Source organism: Melanotaenia boesemani, chromosome 2 (assembly GCF_017639745.1).
Source record: "Melanotaenia boesemani isolate fMelBoe1 chromosome 2, fMelBoe1.pri, whole genome shotgun sequence".
NCBI classification, from domain to species: domain Eukaryota; kingdom Metazoa; phylum Chordata; class Actinopteri; order Atheriniformes; family Melanotaeniidae; genus Melanotaenia; species Melanotaenia boesemani.
The window spans coordinates 25,189,793-25,199,099 of NC_055683.1; the positions used below are offsets into that span (position 1 = coordinate 25,189,793).

A 9,307-nucleotide genomic window follows, 5' to 3' on the forward strand; every position below is an offset into this window, starting at 1 on the left:
ACTACCTCTGGTTGAGACTTCCTCAGCAGCAAGCTGATGTGGTAACACCCATTCCTCTAACTTGAAAATGAGTGATAGCCTGGAAAACTAATTACCACAATATATAGACTTTTAATTCTTAGTTTTCACCTATGCACCCTTGTTACACAATGTCACTATTTTATTGTTACATGACACAGTAAAAATAACATTGTTAAACTGAATTGACCCACCAACAGAAAAGTATGCTACTTACAGGCGGAGACACAAGATAATAAGTGGAGGAAATGTTCATATGTGGGACTGAATGTAACCACTCCCATCTGTTCTGCTCTTATTTAGCCTTCTCGCTGCTTCCCTCTTACAGCTTCACGTCTGCCTGCTGACTTCGGCTCTCCTGAACCAAATTACTGTTTTGGTAAAGATTACCTTCTAATAAAGGTAAGCTGTTTTAACTTTTGGTATGCATTTCAATATAATACAACTTGTATTCATTTAAGAGTTAACTGATCACATCTGTAATGTTTTTGTTCACATTTTATCTTTCAGTTCTTGATCTTAATCATGGATGATTTTGTTTGTGACAAACTAAATCAGTGGGGTCTAAGTGAGTGGATAGAAAGATTTACAGGTAAAGTATTATAATGGATTCCTTTTTGGCAAATACAGCCACTACATGGACGGCATTGTGTGGTCTGACTCTGAAACTTAATAATAGAAACATAAAAATGACAAAAGTTATGCTGAGCAGCTCTGTTAATTCATGCATCAAATCATTTTGGGGGGAAGTGCTGATCAATTCCCGCTCTTCTTCTATGTTTGCATATAATTTGTTTAAGCAAGGAAAGTTAGTATATGAGCCCAGAGGTTTACCACACCTTTATCAAATAATGAATATCAGGTGAAATTATTTCTGCATGTCAAAGATTTAATGAAGCTTTTGTAATTACAGAAGAAGGCATTGACAAGGAAAGTCTTTATTGTCTTGAAGATCGAGACATTGATTTGTTAATCCCAAGATTAGGACCAAGAGCAATATTCAAGAAGAACTTAAACATATTAAAGGTAAATAACCTGCAATATGAACTCATCTCTTTACATTTTTACATTTCACTTAAATCTCACATATGCAGCTTCTGGAGAACTTCTGTATAAATTATGATGGCATCAAATATTAAAATATCTCACTGGCAAACAATGCACGCAGGGGATTTAACAATTTCTTTACACTTGTTTGTTTAAAACTATTTTCTTGACAGCAGAAAGAACAAAACACAAATGCGGGCAATGAGGATTTTTCTGTTCCAGTAAGTTTTACATCTTTTTACAATAATGATATATAATAAATTAGTTATGACACAGTTATATAACCACAAAATTCTAAATTATACTTTCAGTGCTTGTTTAAAAAGTATATTGCAATGTATTTTATCTCCAGCAGCTGCAGCATCATGAAGAAGTCATTGAGGTAAATATGACTATGAGATTCTCAGACATTTAATGTGTGAAAAACATGCCAGTAGTTTTTATAATTACACATATTTGGCTGAGGAACGTCTCACTGGATGACTGGTGTTGATTGAGAAACAAGGATGTTTCTCAAGTTAGTTTCCTCTTTCGTTTCCTCTCTGTGCCATCTAAGATATTGAGTAACTTATACAAATGTCGTAAGAACATAAACTCAAATAACTGTGTAGCTATCATGTTGTGCATATTTTACATGAATAGATCAAAAGATAAAATATTCTTCAAGAGTCAGATATTTATGTTGATTTTTAGGCTGGACCATCTACACGTAATAATGGTGAGATACCAAATATATTATCTTTTTTAGATGCTATGTAACTTTTCAAAAGTATAAGTCAACATTTTTAGAGACCCTGGATACTAAATACAAATGTTATTATGTCTTTTTTCAACAAGGAAATAGAAGGCGGGATTCTCATGGAGAGACCAATGAAGGTCAACTACCAGCTAAGCGGCGATGTGAAGCATCAGGTTTCTTTTGTTTTGTTTTTTTGTTTTTTTAACAATTACAACTAGCTTGTTATACACTTGTTTCTACACTGGCCACAGAAAAAAAAACAACGTTTGGTTCTATAGTGTTTATGTCATTTAATTTTTTACATATGTGGTTATTTTTTAATCTTTTCTTTGACACTGACAGAAGTAATGATACTCTCTGAAGTTAAGACACTAATGAGAAGTGTCTACATAAGTCTGCACAACCCAGACAACACAAAGCTCAATGCTTTCCTGAAGTAAGTTTAGTATTTTCTGTTTTCATGCATGTTTCAGAAAACACAACAATTTCTGTTGTAACTTATCCACAGCAGTTCTCTGAAACATGGCTGTCTGAAACATTTCTTTGTCTAGATTATGACCAGTGAGAAATATGATTCATACCTGTGAGTTTAATACAATAATTTCTGTAGTAAGCAGTGAAAGAACCATAACTGGCCCCGTTTAAAGGTTTAAAGGTTTAAAAGTTTAAAAGTTTAAAGGTTTAAAAGTTTAAAGGTAGGTGTAACTGCATTAATGTGAATTATACAGTGACAGCAGGAGTCAACTTTTACTTCAGGGTGTGAACAGGATGAACTAAATGCAGGCATGTGTTTCAGCAAATTTCCATCTTTCACAGCACCTTAAATAAAAGTTTGCTGCACGTCTCTCAGTAATGATAAATAAAAGTCTATAATCAGATCAATGCAAATATTTTCAGTGCTTGTGTGTTAATAAATTATTCAATTTTGTCTGAACTCATGACAGGAATAGAATCATGGATTTGGAGACAGATAAGAGGGAGCTGGTTGGTGTTTTTGGCAGAACTGGAGCAGGAAAGAGTTCTTTGATAAATGCTGTCATTGGGGAGAAGAAACTTTTGCCCACTGGAAGTATCAGTGCATGCACCTCAGTCATGATTAAAGTAGAGGCTAACAGGCACAACCACAAGTATGAGGCGGACATTGAGTTCATTACAGCAGAGGTACCATTAACTGTAGATATGTTTATTCTGTCTTCTGAAAAAAAAAAAAAATAGATTCTTCCTAATATTGTAGTTATGACACTACATTTTATTCCTATTTTATTTTCTTCCTCGCTTTTTTTTTTTTTTTTTTTTGTTTTGTTTTGTTTTGTTTTTTTTTTTTTTTTTTTTTTTTTTTTATAGGAGTGGAAAGATGAATTGTGGTCAATGAATCAGCTCCGCAAGGATAATCCAGATAGTGAAACGGAGAGTGATGATGATGATGATCTTCATGACATTGATGCCAAGCTGTCAGCCCTTTATGGAGACGAGTGGAAAGAGAAAACACCTGAAAACCTCATGGACAACAAATACTTCAGAGAAATTCCAGAATTCCTCAAATCCGGGAAGAAGACCTTGACATGTGACTCAGTAAGATATTAAAAACAGATTTAAGCTCCAGTCTAACTTAGATTACTCTCATCATGCAGCACAATGCTGTACATCAATGTGAAGTAAATATAGAATACATATACACTGTTATGCTCATAATTATAATAATACTCTGTCTTAAATATGCAAAGATCCTGGATTCTAGCTTCAGTCTAGGGTTTTTTATGCTTAAGCTGTGGGATCAGCGTCTAAAATCTTTCCCTTGTCTATTACAAGCCCTTATTGTCAGATGTAGGACATCTGTCCCACCGCATATTAAAAAACAATGTGTTTGTGTTAAGAAAAAAAGACAAACTACTTTTCTCAAGCTATTTATGAAGATTCAAAATCAAGCTGGAACATGGACCATTTTCTGCTCGGTCTCTGCAGTCAGCAGCGCTGTTACTCTGCACTCAACCTCCCAGAAAATAGATTCTGTTCAAATGAAGGATACTAACTAAATGACAAAGTAATTTGATACTAACTACAGACAACTGGCTACAAAGTTGGGGAGTAGCCATGTTGAAAACTGGCCCCTCCCTTGTTGGGGCGCTGAGCTTGTTCTCAGCTCTTTGTGTCATCCGTCCTGCTGTTGTGTGAGGCTTCACCTTAAAGAGAACACGCCTACTCTGCCTCATGGTGTCTGATCTGACTCCATCTTGTCCTCTCAATGTGTTTATATGTGAACCAGCATGTGTATGTGTATGCATGTGTAAGGAATGTGTGAATCAGTAAGTTGCCATTTGTTGGTATATTCATACACATTTATGGATGTCAGGTTTGCACATTCATTAGAAAGTTAATTCTGCAGTTTTGTACAAAATGTTTTTTCCTCTTGGACTCATTCGTAGAAGTTAATGTTATTCATCATACTGATTTTTGTTTTTGTATAGCACATTTTTCATTTGCACAATAAGTTAATCATTTTATTTTATTATTTATTTTATTTCACATATAGAATTTTTCATTTTTTGCAGGCTCAAGAGCTAACAGCAAAATTTGTCAAGTACACAAGAAATGACACAAAACAAGGAGAAGGTAAAGAAGTAAGGAGGAGGTACTGGCCTCTGGTGAAGTGTGTGACTGTCAGGGTACCAAACAATGATCTTCTCCAGCACGTCACACTCGTTGACCTACCTGGAAATGGGGACCGTAACAAGAGCAGAGATGAAATGTGGAAAGGGGTAATATATAGTCAGAATGTTCATTTTTCTTTCTGAGCTAAAAATATTTACAATAAGTATTATACTGTTTCAGATTGTTGGAAACTGTTCTACTGTGTGGATTGTGGCTGGTATTGATCGTGCTGCTGCAGAAAAAGAATCCTGGGAAATCCTGAAAAATGTCAGTAGTCTTATTGGAAATGGTGGCGAGTGTCAGCACATTCACTTCATCTGCACCAAGTCTGATGACACTGAAGATCTGGATGAGTGAGTCATTTATGATATTAAAAGTAAAGTTGAATAAAACCCCAAAATTCTTAGCCAACATTTACATACAGTAAGTAAACGTATATTATATACTAGATAGATAGATAGATAGATAGATAGATAGATAGATAGATAGATAGATAGATAGATAGATAGATAGATAGATAGATAGATAGATAGATAGATAGATAGATAGGTAGGTAGGTAGGTAGGTAGATAGATAGATAGATAGATAGATAGATAGATAGATAGATAGATAGATAGATAGATAGATAGATAGATAGATAGATAGATAGATAGAAACTGAAACGATGTAAAGTTCACTTTGCTGTACAAATTTCTTAAATATATTTTGTCCTCATGTGGTTACAGTGGATCTCTGTAACAGATTTTAGGGCTTGTGTGAAATTCTGATCATGTTTTAAGTGTTTTAAGTCATGTTTATGTTTAAATAAAGAAATTTATAAAGCTTCACTCTATCTGTTCTTATAGCTCAGCAGGAGCTATTCGCACTCACATATTCAAGAGAAACATGGAAGCCAAAGAGGCAGTGTTACAGGAATTCAACAGGCTCCACACAATTAAGGTAAAATTAAAAACTACTGTATTAAAAAGGGAAAAGTAAGACAACCATCTGCACAAAATTGAGTGAATCAAAGGCCTGCATCAGCCTACATTCAGTCACAATGCAAACATGGGTTTTCCTACCTAAGATTTGCTATTTATATCTACTCATTCAACACAAATAACATTAAAGTTATGTTAATAAATTGCTTCCATTTCTTCTGGTAATTTTGGTACATCTTTATGTTTATATTTATCTTTGATAAACTGTATTGTATGGTGCAGGGATACTGTAGCATTGTGTGAATCAACATGAAAGGGAGATAGATATGCTGGTTTTGACACTGGATTAATTTAAGAGTAATTCATTATTTCAAGTTGTCATCCAGACATTGTCTACAACATATGTATGAAAATGTTGTTTTCCTAGAAACATTTTGGTGACAACAGTTTCAAAGTGTTCACGGTGAGCTCCAAAGAGTTTCTGAAAGGACAACATCTAAATAAAGAGGAAACAGGTAGGTGTGATCTTTGGTGTTTGCAGAAAAACGCTCAACAAGAATGTCCTGTTTTATTAGACAATTAATATTTTGAGTTTGACTTTTGAATTTGCATTTACTTGTGTATTTGTGTTGTACATTTACAGAAATACCCAAACTTCAGGACTTTCTGAAAAATCTCAATGACTGTCACTCGGAGACATTAAACTATGTGTCTGGAGCTCATGGGATTCTCTCCTTGATTCAAGGGGCCAGATGTGGAGACGCTGTAAGATAGTTCTCCCTGATAATTACAGAAAATAATGTGTAGGAAACATAAATTACCTTCAACTGCACTCACATTGACTGAAATCCTAGGATTGTCAGATTGCTGATTTTCTACATGTATATTAATGATTTTTACAAAAGTGTAACCATAATAGTATAATGTAATATTATTTAATAGAAGATTTCCTAAACAAGAAAATCTACTTATTCTCAGGACGGTCAGAAAACTGATGTTTGTGAACAACTTCAAAACAAGATAAAACGTCAACTTGGCCCAGTTAAAGAAGAAATGATTAAAGCTTACAGAGCTTTTGAAACGTGCCTCTGTGAAGGAGTGGAAACCTCAAAAAGTTCATATGAAAAAAGCTTGAAGTGCATTAATCCAGTAAGTACTTATTTATAAAACTGAACTAGGTTTGGATTTTCTCAATTCAACTCAACCCCTCTTTTTTGTCCTTCAGAGAAGGAATGGCAGAGGATTCTACAGGACACTGAAGTGTGTGGTCAACAATGGTGGCATTTATCAACCCAAAAAAGGAAAACAAATAAACCTGAACATGGAGTTAGCGTCATTCCTGACTGACAGTATTGATGAAGAATTCAGGAGGACATTCCCGTAAGATCTCATGGAGCTAAAAAAAATTGATTGGCTTTAAACTCTGAGGAATCCTAACAATGAATCTGATCTTTAAGGATAATGATGTGTTATTTTCTTGTTATTTAAACTGCAGTATAATGTCTTGATCACTGATGATTCTAAATGTGCAACATTTTGGTCTGTCTGACCTTCATCAGATGGGCTGTATGGTCTCCCAGCTTCCTGTCTATTTATACATAACACTCAAATTTAATCATCCAGTTATCTAAACAGAGAATTATATACCAGATTCAAAATATGTTGAAAAACTGTTACATTGACATATTTCCTATATTTTGAACTACAATCTAGTTCTCTGGTTGTACAGCACCAGTCAAACATTTGGATACACCTTCCTATTAAATCCAATTAGATATACATGTATGCACATTGGGGCTGCACAATAAATTGTTAAAAAAATCGCAATTTCGATTTATAGATGCACGTGATCTCATTTTTACACACAGCCATTCTAAAGCATTTTATATCACAAGCTATATCACAATTCAATGCTTCCAATTTTCTTGCGGATTTTTTCAAGCGTCCCCAAATGCAGCACTTCCGTCCCTCAACCAATAGTAAAGCGCCAATACACAGGAGAAAAGTCCGCGGGAAGGAGATTTAAATGCATAGCGAAATCCCAAGCGGTAATGCACTTATACTTGTACCCAAAAGAAGTTCGCATTTGGCAGCGGTGTGGAAGTATTTTGGATTTAAGCCAGATGATGACTGGTGTGATTTCTCCCAATCTACAAATATTTACATTTTTAAATATGTTTCAGAAATGACGGAAAAGACGGGCCATTCTTTGGTGTCATCAATAACTTTTCATTGGACACAGAGGGACTGATTCAGAAGTACGATGGTGTCAAACTGCAGCTCATCTTTCTGAAGACAGAGGTGAAGGATGGGAAAAGCAACAACCTGCATATTGTGTTAAAACTGATGTCTTATTTGGCATATCTGCTGATGCAAAGCTGTTAGTATTTACAGTATATGTATGTTTTAATACTGAGGAGGTAGCATAGAAAGAATTTTAATTTATTGCTTTCCAGGTCAAATCTGTAACAATACCACGTTTAGAAACCATGGTTTTTATTATATCTTTTAGGAAGAAAAAATCAAGACAAAGCTGAAAAGAGAAATCCGCGACCGCAAGAAAAAGATCTACAACAGTCTGACGGAGACCATTGCAAACAATATGCAAGACTGCTACAAGAGTAAGAAAAGAAATCACAGCAAATCCTGTCATGATAACAGCACACGTTTACCTTTATTTGTGATTCTGCATAAAGACATCATAACTTCTTTTTTAGGAGCAGCAGAATTTAGAGGAACGGGCTCGATGCAAAACATGAAGAGCACGATTGAAAAACGTGTGTTTGAGTCTAAGAACATCATGTTTGACCAGGCTAAGCAAGTTATGTTGAAGAAGCTCGAAGACTTGGTGGTATTTCACTTTAGTAAATTTACTACAAATTGAAAGCATTTTAAGCTCCACAATTCACATGTGATGGAGTTACTTTTAACTACATTTTGCACTATAATAAGTGATTAATGTTTAATTAGGGGTACATCTTGGAAACTCTGGAGAAAACAATGAAGGAATCAATTGAGCTCTCACTGAAGACCAATGACAACTCAATCCCAGGTAAAGCACCAGTCTGATCTAATGGTAAACCATTAAACTTTGTTATTATTTAATGGGAAAGTGTGTCCAAACATCTGACTGGTAGTGTGTAATTATATTCTTATCTGTGTATGTAAAGGAAAACTGTGTCCAGCAACACAAATAAATAGATTAAGTTTTGTGACTTTTTCATGAACTACTGTGAGACTAAGCTGAAAAGGAGCATATCTAAGTAAAATAATTCATGCAGACCATTAAAGACCCTGTAGATATTTGACAAATATCTCTTTGTATTATAGATGTTTCAGACAAGCTTATGGTGGTAGAGAAACACTACAAACAACTAGGAGGCATCTCAGAGGAGGAAATGTAATGGAATGGGTAAAACTTTTCTTTACATGTAAACATTTATTGATTGACTCATTTTGACTTGACAAATGTTACGTGTTTTTAGTAACACTGATGTGGTTCTGTCCAACAGATGCACTGAATCCACGATCAGGACGATCCAGGACAAGTTCCAGGACCTGACATTTTGTAGACAAATGTTAAGTAATAGATTATTTGCTGCTTTGCTAAATGTTCTGTTCTCAGTTATTTTGTCATTATCTTTATTTCTACATATATATATATATATATATATATATATATATATATATATATATATATATATATATATATACACATTATACTTTGATTTTAGGGAGAAGTAATTTTTTTCTCTTTTGCTGTAGCAGATTATTACCTTTTGAATAGATGCAAAAATGTAAAATATCAATGTAATGAGAGGTGCTGGTTGGATCCAAACTAAGATTTTTATAGTTTCATCATACAGGTTGAACTACAAGGCCAGAATCAGGGCCAGCTGAATCAATTTTACTTCAATTCACTTTAGTTTAATAT

The 9,307-nt window shown here is 34.4% G+C and overlaps 1 protein-coding gene across 3 annotated transcripts; it reads left to right on the forward strand.

The window, feature by feature from the left end:
* Positions 1-313: 313 nt before the first annotated feature.
* Positions 314-9,043, forward strand: LOC121652099 (nuclear GTPase SLIP-GC-like). 3 transcript variants are annotated; one of them, XM_042004672.1, is made up of 23 exons: positions 314-420; positions 529-610; positions 932-1,044; positions 1,239-1,286; positions 1,418-1,447; positions 1,759-1,783; positions 1,903-1,977; positions 2,147-2,240; positions 2,749-2,965; positions 3,149-3,376; positions 4,354-4,560; positions 4,634-4,806; positions 5,299-5,392; positions 5,801-5,888; positions 6,017-6,138; positions 6,352-6,522; positions 6,599-6,753; positions 7,557-7,674; positions 7,886-7,994; positions 8,091-8,224; positions 8,344-8,425; positions 8,704-8,785; positions 8,886-9,043. In XM_042004672.1, exons 2-22 carry the CDS (start codon positions 544-546, stop codon positions 8,775-8,777), a joined length of 2,424 nt encoding a protein of 807 aa, XP_041860606.1. In that variant the 5' UTR covers positions 314-420; positions 529-543; the 3' UTR covers positions 8,778-8,785; positions 8,886-9,043. The 3 variants fall into 3 exon arrangements, with proteins under 3 accessions (XP_041860606.1, XP_041860623.1, XP_041860614.1); XM_042004689.1 differs by having other exon boundaries at positions 1,421-1,447; XM_042004680.1 differs by having other exon boundaries at positions 1,242-1,286.
* Positions 9,044-9,307: the final 264 nt, after the last annotated feature.

What these genes read in the sequence shown, in the direction of transcription:
- LOC121652099 (XM_042004672.1), top strand. Translation starts at nt 544, where the DNA reads ATGGATGATTTTGTTTGTGACAAACTAAATCAGTGGGGTCTAAGTGAG. An exon ending in ATCATGAAGAAGTCATTGAG is followed by an intron (nt 1,448 to 1,758) that starts GTAAATATGACT and finishes GTTGATTTTTAG; the next exon opens with GCTGGACCATCTACACGTAA. An exon ending in AGAAGCTCGAAGACTTGGTG is followed by an intron (nt 8,225 to 8,343) that starts GTATTTCACTTT and finishes ATGTTTAATTAG; the next exon opens with GGGTACATCTTGGAAACTCT.